A 12,300-nucleotide genomic window follows, 5' to 3' on the forward strand; every position below is an offset into this window, starting at 1 on the left:
AAGACAACTCTTATAAAAGAAAGCATTTAATTGGAGCTGTCTTACAGTTCCAAAGGTTTAGTCCATTATCATCATGGTGGGGAGAAAACAGGTAGATGTAGTGCTGGAGAAGCAGCTGAAGTTACATCCTGATCTGCAGGCAGAGAAGGAGAGAGAGGAGAGAGAGAGAGAGAGAGAGAGAGAGAGAGAGAGAGAGAGAGAGAGAGAGAGAGAGAGAGAGAGATTGGTCCTGTCATGGGCTTTTAAGGCCTCAAAGGCCACCCAGTGATTGGCTTCCTCCAACAAGGCCACACCTCCTAATCCTTCTCAAATAGTGCCACTCCCTGGTGGCTAAGCATTCAAATACACAGGCCTATGGGGGATACTCTTGTGCAAACCACCACAGTCAGAAAACTTCCTATTTTTCCCCCAGACACTTCTCTTTATTTTTCTTTTACAATCTTTTTCCTTTTCCCTTTCTCAGTTTTGGGGTGAGTGTGTTAGTCCATTTTCTGTTGCTGTAACTGGTTCACACAGAACCAAGCAGTTAAAAAACAGTGAAGGTTTATTTAACTTGTCATTCTGAAGGCTGAAGAATCAAAATTGGAAGCTGGATCTGGTGAGGTAGTTCTGGGTAAGGGCACTTCATAATGTCCTGAAACAGCACAGGCCCTCACGGTGAGACGGAAGGTCCTGACATACGGTTCTTTTCTTCTGTGCAGCCATACTGCATTAACATTCATCACCTACCAAAGCTCAGCTCTCAAAGACTGATTTTTTTTCCCTCTCTTGATACCTCCAAATGAGGATCCAATTTCTATCATGAGTTTTGGTGGGGACTTCAGACAGGAGAGAGACAAGTGCCCCTGGAAAGAGAATGGGCCGAACTGTGGCTCTGATTAAGCAATCCTGCCTGGGAGACACTGGGAGAGCTAAAAAGGGCAAACCGTTCAGACATGCATGCTTCCTTTAGGGGTGACTTCCCACGGGTTAGTGAGACCCCCACCTACTACAGACTGAAATCTTGTTTTACATCAGTTTCCCTTCGAGGCATGTTCATAAGCACGTTTTGTTCTTCACAGAAAGCCTGTACTAGGGCAATCTGTGTCCACGTTTTATAGAGAAAGAAAGACAATCTTGGAGAGAAGGGACTTCATGAGGGATCAAGTTAGAATTATAAACCAGGTCTGTCTGAGCAGAGACTTCACTTTCTACCAGGCTTGTCCAGCTGGATCCTCAGACCACTTCCCACTGAGACCTGTCTTTGTCCTACCCCTGTCTCTTCCCCCAGCTTCTGCCCTTCTGCCTGGTCTCAATCACCATGGGCAGTTTACAGGCCACCGTAGCTCTGCTCTGTGCAAGCCAGCTTCTTCTTCTTCTTCTTCTTCTTCTTCTTCTTCTTCTTCTTCTTCTTCTTCTTCTTCTTCTTCTCCTCCTCCTCCTTCTCCTCCTCCTCCTCCTCCTCTTCCTCCTCCTCTTCCTCCTCCTCCTCCTCCTTCTTCTTCTGTCTTCCCAGCCTCCACAGCCCTGTATGTACATACTCATGGATGTGCGTTAGTGCGAAGGCCAGAGGACAATGCTGTGTGTCATCCTCAGTAATATTCTTTACTTCCTTTTGGAGGGGGGTCTCTTGCCAGCCTGGAACACACTGATTGGCTAGACTGGCAGGCCAGCCAGCCTCAGGGATCCTCCTGCCTCTGCTTCTTCACCATCCATATCGCAGGCATCCATCACATAAGCTGACTGTTGATATGGTCCTTGGGACTCAATCTAGGTCCTTATGCTTCCAAAGGCAGACACTTTACTGACTGAGTGGCCTCCTGAGCCCCTAAGCTGGCTTCTATTGACAAGCTTGGATGTGATGACTCCCGTGTTCCTGTGCACCCATAAGGGGTGCACCAGTCTTGGTTGGGAAACTGCAGCATGAGGGAGATGGGCTGCTGCTGCTGCTGAGGGTCCCGAAGCTGGTTAGGCAGTTGTGCTGGTGAATACAAGGGAAGAGGTCAGGGCAGTGTCTTCTGGAAGTGAAGTCCATTTTAAAAAAGGAACCTGTGGCCTCCGAGCCGTGGTATGTGGGAGAAAGGCCCTGGATTTTACATCACTTCCTGTGGGTTTGAATATTCTTACTATGGTAGATTTCTTTTCTCTGTCTTTGGTGTGGCTGGGTGCCAAGCTGGCCAGAGATGCCCACTACTGTGGGTACCATTAGTTGATGGCATGTTGACCTCTCAAGTAGTCTCCAATTTAATGTGTCTCAGATGGAGATACTGTTCTGGGGAGATTCTTTAGTGAAGGACACCCCCAGCCCTATCCCCAGCCCCACCCCGATTTCCTTCTGCTCCCTCCCACAGGCCCTAACACCCACTGCCTGTTCCGTTTCTGTTCTGTTCCTTATTGTTGCTTCTCTCCCACTTCTTGTTGTCTAGATCCCTGACTCAGTGCTGCCCCCTCCTGTAGCAGGCCAGAAGGAACAGCCTTGCAGCCTGACTGTGCCTACTTGGGGTGTATGCCTCAGTTCCTCTTTAGTGCCAGGAGACTTAGGGCAAATTACCTAACCTTTCTATGCTTCTCCTTTGTCATGGCCTCGTAAATCTTGGTTTCCATCAGTGTCATCTAGTCTAAGGCCTCCCAGGCTGGCTGAGCATGCTTTTTCCTCTCCTGTCCCTTTGCTGGCATAAGAAATTCAGGGCCTCTGCCTCCCACAGCTGTCCTGCATAAACCTGAGGTCACCTAGGCTCAATGCCTGCCTCTAGCCATTCTGAGCCCCTTACGCCTAATCCTAAGAAGGTGGGGCCCACAGGCTGCCCCAACACTTCCAGCTGCTTAGTTTGATTCCCTGTACCTTGTCTGCTGCCCATTCAGGGGGTGCAGTGTAAACAGCTGGGGTACAAAAATAATAGAGATGCTGGGTGATTTCCTCTGGGTGTGGTGGCGCATGCCTTTAATCCCAGCACTTGGGAAGCAGAAGCAGGCAGATGGCTGTGAGTTCGAGGTCAGCCTGGTCTACAAAGCGAGTCCAGGACAGTCAAGGCTAACACAGAGAGACTCTGTCTCAAAAATTAAAAAACAAAAAACAAAAAACAAAAAACTACAAAGACTTGGACTCTGGGCCCCCTTTCAGTTTCCCTTGGCCTTGGCCTTGCTGTGATGGGGAGTCTGAGGAGCAGCTGAAGGAAGCTGGAACATGTGGCTCTGCATATGCCTCATGCGAGTCTTATCCTAGCTAGCATAGGTCTCCTGCAGCCTGAGCTGGGGAGAACATGGAGCATGCTCGCTGACCCTTCCATACCTTTTCTTTCTCCTCACTAGGGCAAAGGAAGAGCATGGTCAGTCCTTTCCCTGGAATGCACCTGAAGAGCTATGCCGGCTACATCACGGTGGACAAGATTTACAACAGCAACCTCTTCTTCTGGTTCTTTCCTGCTCAGGTAAGTAGCCAAGGCCTACAACAGAGAGCCAGGAGGCAGCTCACTCCAGATGGAGTAGAAATACTAGCTTGCAGACCCATGGGAATTGTTATTATTTTGTGTGTGTGTGTGTGTGTGTGTGTGTGTGTGTGTGTGTGTCTGTCTGTCTGTCTGTCTGTCTGTCTGTCTGTCTGTCTGTCTGTCTGTCTTGTCTTATCTGTCTGTGTGTAGAGGTCAATGTGTCCTTCTCATGTGTTCTTCACTCTATTTTCTGAGACAGGATCTCCCATCTGAAGCTCACTGATCCTGCTAACCTGGCAGGCCAGTAGCCCCAAGGATCTGTTTGCCTCTATCCCTAAAACGCTGGGGTTAGAAAGCCATGTTACCAAACCTGTCTCTTTATGTGGGTGCTGAGGACCCAAACTTGTGTTTGGGTCCTCATGTCTTCATGATAAGCACTTTACTCACTGATCCATCTCCTCAGGTCTGTTTGCTTTTCTTTTCAAAATTAGCATACAACAGGATAAACCATAGGCTAGAATTGACATAGTAACAGATTTCATTTTATGGAATTTCTATGCACAGTTTGTTTTTTGATGATTCTTCTTCCCTATCTGCCTCGCCTATGACCCCTGTCTTGTATCCCTCTGCCAATGGTAATCCTTTTACTGCCTTTTAGGCCATAGGATCTATTACCCTACACCACTTTCCTCCAGACTTCTATTTCCCACAAGGCTTAAGAATCCTTAAAGAAAACATTAATGTCTTTCTAAAAGCGGACACATGTTTGTGGAGGAGATATGGAGAATCCAACTTAGTGCTTCCCTTTATTGAGCCCCCATTTATAGTAACATAGCAGCCCTCCTTCTCTTACAGCCTTCCTTTTAATTGTTCTTTTATTCAAATAGCACTTGGGGCAGGATGGGCTTTCAAGAGTGTCCAGGGAAGGTAAGGAACGACTGGGGAGCTGTGGGACAGGTCACAGTTTAGTCACCAGGCTCCCCTATGGCCTTAAGGGGCTGCTCACCTTCCCAGGTCCCTGGGGACAGAGGAGAACATGCTTTTGAGCTCACCAGTGAGGTTCTGTGTGAACAAGACACATTAAGGTTTAAAATACTTTTGGGGTGGATGGGGTCAGGAGCTGAGGTACATAAGCACCTTAAAGCCTACTTCAGAGCCGTCTTCTGTTTTCATTTGCCAAATTGGATTTGCCTTAGAAACTAGAGAAAGCAAAGCAAGGCCTATCTCTGTGGAAGTTGGTATTCATATTTGCATATGATTTACATACAAGTGTTGCATATTTGATAACCTAATAAATTGCTTCATCCAGTGTCATGGTGACTGTGATCAGTCTTTTTTTTTTTTTTCTGGTACTGTCCTGCTATGTTTTCTTGACTTCTAACTCCTAGTCACATGACTTGTGATATTGTTCACTTCATTGTAATCTGTCCTTTGGAGAATGGAGGTAATTGAGGAGCCTAAAGGACAGAGTTCAGGGACAGGCTTGTTAGTCGTCGCCCCCCACCTTAACTGAGAAACTAGCTGTTCATCCACCGACTGGGCTGTGGTCCTTCCAATCCAGTTCTATAGCCAAAATACATCCTAAGATGGTTCCAGAAGTCCTGCCCATGTGCCATCTCAAAACAAAGCTCTTATGTTCAGGGTTCTGCAAGAAGCGGCAAGTAAGCTTCCGGGAGAAGGCGGGGTTTATGAAAAGGCCATAGTGTGTGCAGGTGTAGCGGGGAAAGATTGTGCAGTGTCTCACGGGGATGCTCACAGGCACAATCAGGCAGCCAGGAAGACTTCTAGCGAGGAAATAAGGGACAGGGTGGAGCAGACACAGCACCCAAGGAGAAACAGTTGTCAACATCAGTGAGGTATGTCCCTTTCATTTAGCAGAAATATGAGTTCCTTGTCTGTCCCAAGGAAGCAGCTGACATTGTCACCAGGAGAAAAATGACCCCCTTTAAAAAAAAATGAGGGCAGCGAAAATAGTGAGCCAGGAAGGATGCTGCACTTAGAGCATCCTCTGAGTCATTCTCTGGATGCTGGTTCTCAAATTAGTTTTGCTTTCCTGTTATTTCTGTGAGATTCCCCTGTTATTGTCTACAAATCAGTGCATAATGAAACCCAGAAGTCAAAAATCAGCGTGCAGTGGAAACACTGCAGGAGAAACAGCAGGCTTTCTGCCTGAGCTGGGTGGCACACTGTAACGGACAGAAGACATATATTTATCTCCGGTGCTGTTGCTAAGGGAACATGAGATATGTACACCCCCCCCCCCCGATCCCCAGCTTGCTCCTTTGCCTGAACCAGAATTTAAAGCTCAATCTTTGACCTGGACATCTTTGCTTTTGACCACCATGTGTCACATCTCTAGAAAAGTAATTCCGGAAGGTCCTGGCATTCAGAGATTGGAAGTATAGTCTCTTGAATTAGTCAGGCTTGGGTGGAGACGGTGGTCCCAGCACTTACCTACATTTCGCAAAGGCCAGTTTAACATCTGTTGTCCCAGTTCAGAGTGAGATTCAGGACACTCCCTGACCCGGGTCTCAAGACAAAAGAGGTTAAGGAGCCAGCTGATTAGAGGAATCCCTACTCACGATAAATGTCACTTTTATTGTTATGTCCTTGTGGCCAGTCTTGGCGTTATCACTTTCCTGATACCAGTTGCCACCAATACTGAGCTAATAAAGTACAGTTTGTGGGCTTTAAAGAAAAATAGAGGGAAATTGCACATCAGAAGGTGCCAATCACCAGCAAGAATGCTGATTAATTGCTCTTGGATAAGGAAATTACTAAGTGAAATTGGGATTTGTCACACTTTAGAAGATAAAGAGGCTTCCGAAGCCGTCTTCACTGCAAAGAGATAGTCAGATTTTGACCTTATCTCCTAGGAACACAAATAATTTGAAGTGTTCGGAGTCAGCCCAGCCCCTTCCCTGAGGCCCCACCCCTTCCCTCCTGGCAGAGACAAGGCATGATTCCTGTGTTGTTTTGGTTTTGCTTTTTTCCTCTTTATTGGTCATAGCTCCATCCCTCCTCTTCTCCCAGTCCCCCTTCCCTCTTCCCTATCCTCAGAAAAGGGGGGATCCCCCCCTTTCCATCCACCCTAGCTCATCAAGTCTCATGGGAACTGAGTGTACCCTCTTCCCCAGTGGCCTGGCTAGGCAGTCCCGCCAGGGGGAAGTGATGATTCCTTGGGTTTTCTTTGTTTTGTTTTTGGTGTTTATACAAGCTCTGGGGCACTGTGAGGCCTGTGAGGGAAGCCTGGGCACAGCACATGAAGATGCTCACTCAGGAAACTGCAGCTCGGACCCTCCACAGCCAGTCACCAGGAAAAGGAAGGGGACAGATTAAGCTTTCAGGAACGCTGTCCTCAGCCATCAGGGGATGACAGAGGGCTGCTCTGGGACTCTTGGTCTAAACAAGGTGCTTTCTGTGTCAGTGGAGGCAGATGTTCTAAAGTATCCTGAGAACCCACTGGGACAGCTTATCTTGGGAGTGAAGGTGGAAGCAGGGGGTCCCCTAATCTGTCACCTGTAGCCGGGTATATGCCCTCCCCTGTGTGTCAGAACTTCCTCAGTAGCAGAGTATGTGTGGGAGAGGAAAGGGTTCCGACTCTGTGCTGCTCATCAGAACCCCCTGGGAGCTTCAGAAGAATGACAGCTGCTCCCTGTCAGGTTACTGACTCATCCAGGATCTGGAGGGTCAAATCAGCATCTCTGCTGTACTCCAAGTCTATGTTAGTGCAGCCTGTCAGTGGTCTTGAACTTAGGGAAAAAAGAACTAGAGGTCAGGGTACAGGGATTCTGTTCCAGGTCTGTAATTCTTGGTATAAGACATTTACTTTCCCTGGGGTTCAGAGGTCATTGTCATAGGGGCTGCTAACCCAGTTGGTGTCCAGGACTGCATCTTAGTTCTACAAAAGACCATGAACTACAGACACCCTGACAGACATCTCCTTGTCCCTAACCCATGGACAGCATGAGGGATGATATGTTATCACCAAGTCTTAAAAAACGGTTATGCTTTGGAAAGACACCACACAGACACCTCGGATAGCTAAAGTCTTGTTCCTTTGGGCTGAGCTATGGTGTCCTATGACAATCTTCATCAGATCACTAGACCATAGGATGGCAGTCTAGGAAGTGGTGGCTGCTGCAGAGCTTAGCTATGCCAGCGTGCACCCTTGCTTGTTTTGTATCTCAGCTTGAATGTACCTCGACCCAGGATAACAACTTTAAGCATCTTCGTTATTGAGTGACTAGGTCAGTAGAGGGCGCTGGAGGGACACCGCGGCACAAGAGTTGCCTTCCTTTTCTATTTCCTGGTCTGTGCCTTGCTACTCAGTTCAGTGACAAGGTGTCTTTATGCCACCCGAGACCCTCTGCCTAGGTGACCACCCAGCTGCAGCCAGTTTATAGCCAGGAAACCCAGGGAACTTAGTCACCAAAGGGGTTGGTCCCAGGCCTTCTTCAAGGAGATCTGGAGCACAGCCTTGCGAAATCCACACCCCTCCTTATGGGACTCACCCTCAACAGGTGCTCTCCTCCTTAGCCCAGCGTCCTCTTTACACACCTATGGAGAAGTCTTCACTGTGTCTGTGCTTTTTATACTGTCATCCCTGTTGCCTGGAAGACACAGGAAGCTTACAGGTATGCTGGTCATGGGTTAGCACTCTGGCCGCTAGCCCCCTCTGCCTGATGCTGTCTATACCCCCCAACCTACGTCTCCCCTTGGCTTTAGCAGGCATGCATCGTGGGGCAGGATTACAGGGTAGTGGTTTTGGCTAAACAAAGTTACTGGTTAATCACACAGGGAAATGACTATGTTGTTCCTGTCTTAGGATTAGACCCTGAGTGATAGCAGTGCTCATTCTTTCTCTCTGAAAAAGGCTGCCCCGGGAACTGAGAATGTTCTGGAAAGACCTCAATGGCAACCAGTGTACCACTTACCCTCATTCTCGGCACGTCACTGTGTTTTCCTTCTTCAGACATTTGGCCAACATGGCCAAACAGTAGCTTCCAGGCTTCCTTGGCCTTAGTCACGGAACCAACAGGGGTTCACCAATGTGCACCTAAAGGTATAGTGTGATTGGTCAAGTTCATGTCAGGTGATCTTCCATGACCTAGTCAGCCAATGGTCATGTGATAACATGCCCAGTGGGCCTTTTCTATGATGAGTGTAGGGGCTGTGTGGGTCAGCAGATTTCTCAAAATTTATTTACTGCAGCTGGCTGTAGTGCCACGACATTGCAGCAGGCATTAGAGGTCACATGGATGCCTTCATATTTTCTTTTTGATGTTCTTGAGGCATCAAGGATCTGAAATAGCAAAGCCATCAAAGTTGCTAAGAATGGTAAGTTAGAGACTTACCATTAATATGTATATTTGAACTCTGCAGAAAACTTCTTGTGTGCCCAATTGCACTTTGGGGAAATGAAAAATCTGCAGAGAGGTAGAAGTTATTAATCTTTCCAGTCATTTTCCTCTTATCTAGAATCGGAAATAAGACAAGACTTCCTCATCCACACTGCCTCTCATTCCTTCTGAGCTATAGCTTTCTTGCCCAGGGCTCGAAGGAGCCTTAACTACCTCATGGGATGGTTGGGAAGAGCCAGGAGAGGAGTCTAGTGGGCTTGAAGCTAGTTGCTTGATGAAAAAGCCAAGGAGCTTGGGGATGATATAAAGAGACTAGGGGAAAAACACCTGAAAAAGTTAATTTTCCCTATGAATGATCATAGTAAAAAAAGGTCTAGTGAGTGTCAACACAAAGCGTGATGAGCAACATTCCCTGGGAACACACGGATATCTTAAGCAAACTGTTCACATGTGTTGGGACTACATGCGTAGAATTAAAACAGCACTGCATAGCTAGTTAAAGATTCTGGTTACAAAACTAATTGCTTTAAATACAATTCTTGTCCTTGATTAACATAGTGGGGCAGCTGAAGCATCATGGGGGCAGAGGCTTGTGGGGCAGAGCAGGAGCCCACTCAAATACACTTGGAGGGAATGTAAAGACTCTTACTTTGGGTACTAATGACTGCACTTAAGAGAGGACACGTAACTTAAAGCAAGCAAACCACCAGGCTTTGCATTTAGAAGCGCAGTGAAGACCTTGCTGATTTACAAAGCACACTTTCCATTTGAAGCCTGGCTTCAAGTCTAGCAGTAGATTTTCTGTTGCACCCTCTTACCTAGAGGGGTGTTTCTTAGTGGAACGAAGGAAAGAGTTGGCTAGAAAAATGTGTCTAGATTGGCTACTGACCAAAATACTGCCCTCACATATGGTAAGCTGTCTAAATCCCTACAGCAACCTCAACAGAAATGTCTATGTAAAATACAACCACTGAACTGGTAAGATTTTTGTCTGCCTGACTCAAAATAATCACCTCGGCCGAGGGACAGTCAACTGAAGAATTGCATCCACCAGATTGGACTGTGGGGTGTGGGAAAGACTGTAAGTGGGGTATTTTCTTGATTGATGATTTATGTGGGCAGGCCCAGCCCACTTTGGTGGAGCCACGCTTGGGCAAGTGATCTTGGGTAGTGTAAGAAAGGTGGTGCACGCCTGTAATCCCAGCACTCGGGAGGCAGAGGCAGGCGGATCTCTGTGAGTTCGAGGCCAGCCTGGTCTACAAAGTGACTCCAGGACAGCCAAGGCTAACACAGAGAGACCTTGTCTCAAAAAAACAAAACAAAACAAACAAAAAGAAAAAAAAAAAGAAAAAAGAAAAAGAAAAAGAAAGGAGGCAGAGCAAGCCAATAAGCAACATTCCTCAGTGGCCACTGATTTAGTTCCTTCCTTGAGTTCTTGTTCTGATTTCCCTCAGTGATGGACTGTAAACTGTAAGATGGAATAAACACTTTCCTACCCTGGTTGCTTTTGGAATTTATAACCGCCATAGAAAGCAAACTAGAACAACCACGCCCATTTAAGGTACTAAGATTGGCACCTTTAGTCCCTGCTCCCGACATAGTGACTCCCTGTTTCAGCAATATGTTTAATGTACAAATAGGAATTTTGCGTACTGTGTCTTGTTACCTGTCTATGGCTGTAGAGCTGGGGTCTGGTCTGGCTGGAGATACGGTTGAAATGTCTGGGAGCACAGCTGTTGCGTCACTACTTGGAAAGAGATGGGCTAGGTCGGGGCCAGCTTAGATTTCATGAATTTTGCTTCTTTCAAGTGACAATTAATGAAGGCACAGGATCACTTTCTTTGACCATCATTGGTAGTAAGTCCTGGGGTGCGCTAGTATAGAAAGTCGATTGGACAGAATATAAACAGTGCCTCCTCGCAAGAAACCCTGAGGAAGGAGTGGACAAGTTTGTGACTGGCCACCAGGGGTCGCCATAGGAACTGAGAGGGCAATAGATAAAAGAGTCTTGTTCTTTCCTTTTTCTTTCTTTCCTTTTCCTTCTTTTTCTCCTTCCTTTCCCTCCCTCCCTCCTTCTCTCTTTCCCCCCCTCTCTTCATCCCTCCTCCTTAGTTGTGACAGGTTCTCTCCGTGTAACCCAGGCTGACAAACTAGCAACGTCCTCTCCTCACTTGCCTAGCCGTGGCATTGTGGGCTTGACTTTAACACCGTGCTGTCACAGTTGTTTCTCATTCTTCAGTTCAGGGCTCAGCTTCTCAGGGTGAGGGGGACCCATCTTCCACATGTCAGCCATCTTTTGGTGCTATCTAAGAATCCCACAAATCCAGGAGGCCTTGGCTTTTCGCATTTCATTGCTGCCTTTTCATTTCAGCAGCAGCTCCTTCAGTAGTTAGTACCCAGGCCCATGACTCGTTTATAGAAGGTCTCTTTCTCTCTCTCTCTCTCTCTCTCTCTCTCTCTCTCTTGTCATCAAATAGATAACTCTTTACCAGTGGATTACTCATCTAAGAGGTCCATCCTAAGACATTTGAATAACCACCTCAAAAGCCCAGCCTTTGAGTCCTCAGTCACGTCTGCCCATCTCAGTCTCAATCTCAGTCCTCTGCCCGTCTGTCCATATGTGTAGCTACACTCATCTGTCTTCCCACCCATCAAAAAACCCAGAATGGACACTTAAAAAGATACCCCAGACACCCACCTGAATGAAGTGTTAGGACTGTACACATATGCTCACATATGCATACCAACCCATGTTTCCAGGCAGAGTAATTAAAGAATTTGCCGAAGGACACACAGCCGTAAAATAGCATCATAGGACCTCCAGTCCTGGCTGTGCGGCTTTCATATTCACACTCTTTACCAGTGGGCATTGCTCTTGGCCATAAGTAGGAACTAACCCACACCTTGAGAGAGTAAGCAGTGGGTGCTAATAGGTGAATTTGCACACTGTGCTGGGTGCATGCCACAGCACAAGGGTGACAGCTCACTGCTGTGGAAAGACATCCACAATCTGTGGTCCAGTGACTGCAGAAACAGCAAGATCTTGTCATTTCACTGTATGTACAGCATATGGACTGTCCATAAGATGAGCATGCATATTGCATGGGCATGGAGAAGAGTCTGCAGATGTCCCCATGATCAAATTTAGTGAGTAAACTGAGAAGGGGATTTTTTACAAATTCCTAGTTCAGAATATATATTCTAATGCTGAGAGATGGTTTGGAGTGTGAGCACAGGACCTGAGTTTGGCCCCTCTGAGACCAACATGGCAGGAGAGAACCAACTACCAAAATTTGTTAATTGACCTCCATAAGCATGCTGTGCAGATAGATAGATAGATAGATAGATAGATAGATAGATAGATAGGTGGATAGATAGATAAGATGTAATATGATTTCAAAAGAAGTACTTTATTTGAAATATAAAACGTATTGAGGAAAATTAAGCCTTTGAGGGGGGAGAACTAAATGTCTTGAATTATAGCTTTAGTGTGATTAATATTTTTGAAGTTCTGAATTTGATCTTACCTG

At 46.8% G+C, this 12,300-nt stretch overlaps 1 protein-coding gene across 3 annotated transcripts in view; it reads left to right on the plus strand.

Moving 5' to 3' along the window:
- The window catches only part of CPVL (carboxypeptidase vitellogenic like), a 110,870-nt gene that overhangs the window by 9,391 nt on the left and 89,179 nt on the right, over positions 1–12,300 (plus strand). For all 3 annotated transcript variants that reach the window (XM_084786334.1, XM_084786333.1, XM_084786335.1), the window contains exon 3: positions 3,289–3,407. In XM_084786334.1, the coding sequence (XP_084642460.1) occupies positions 3,289–3,407 (119 nt within the window). The remainder of the gene's footprint in view (positions 1–3,288; positions 3,408–12,300) is intronic.

Source organism: Acomys minous (genome assembly GCF_964271855.1).
Source record: "Acomys minous genome assembly, chromosome: 6".
In the NCBI taxonomy this organism is placed as follows: domain Eukaryota; kingdom Metazoa; phylum Chordata; class Mammalia; order Rodentia; family Muridae; genus Acomys; species Acomys minous.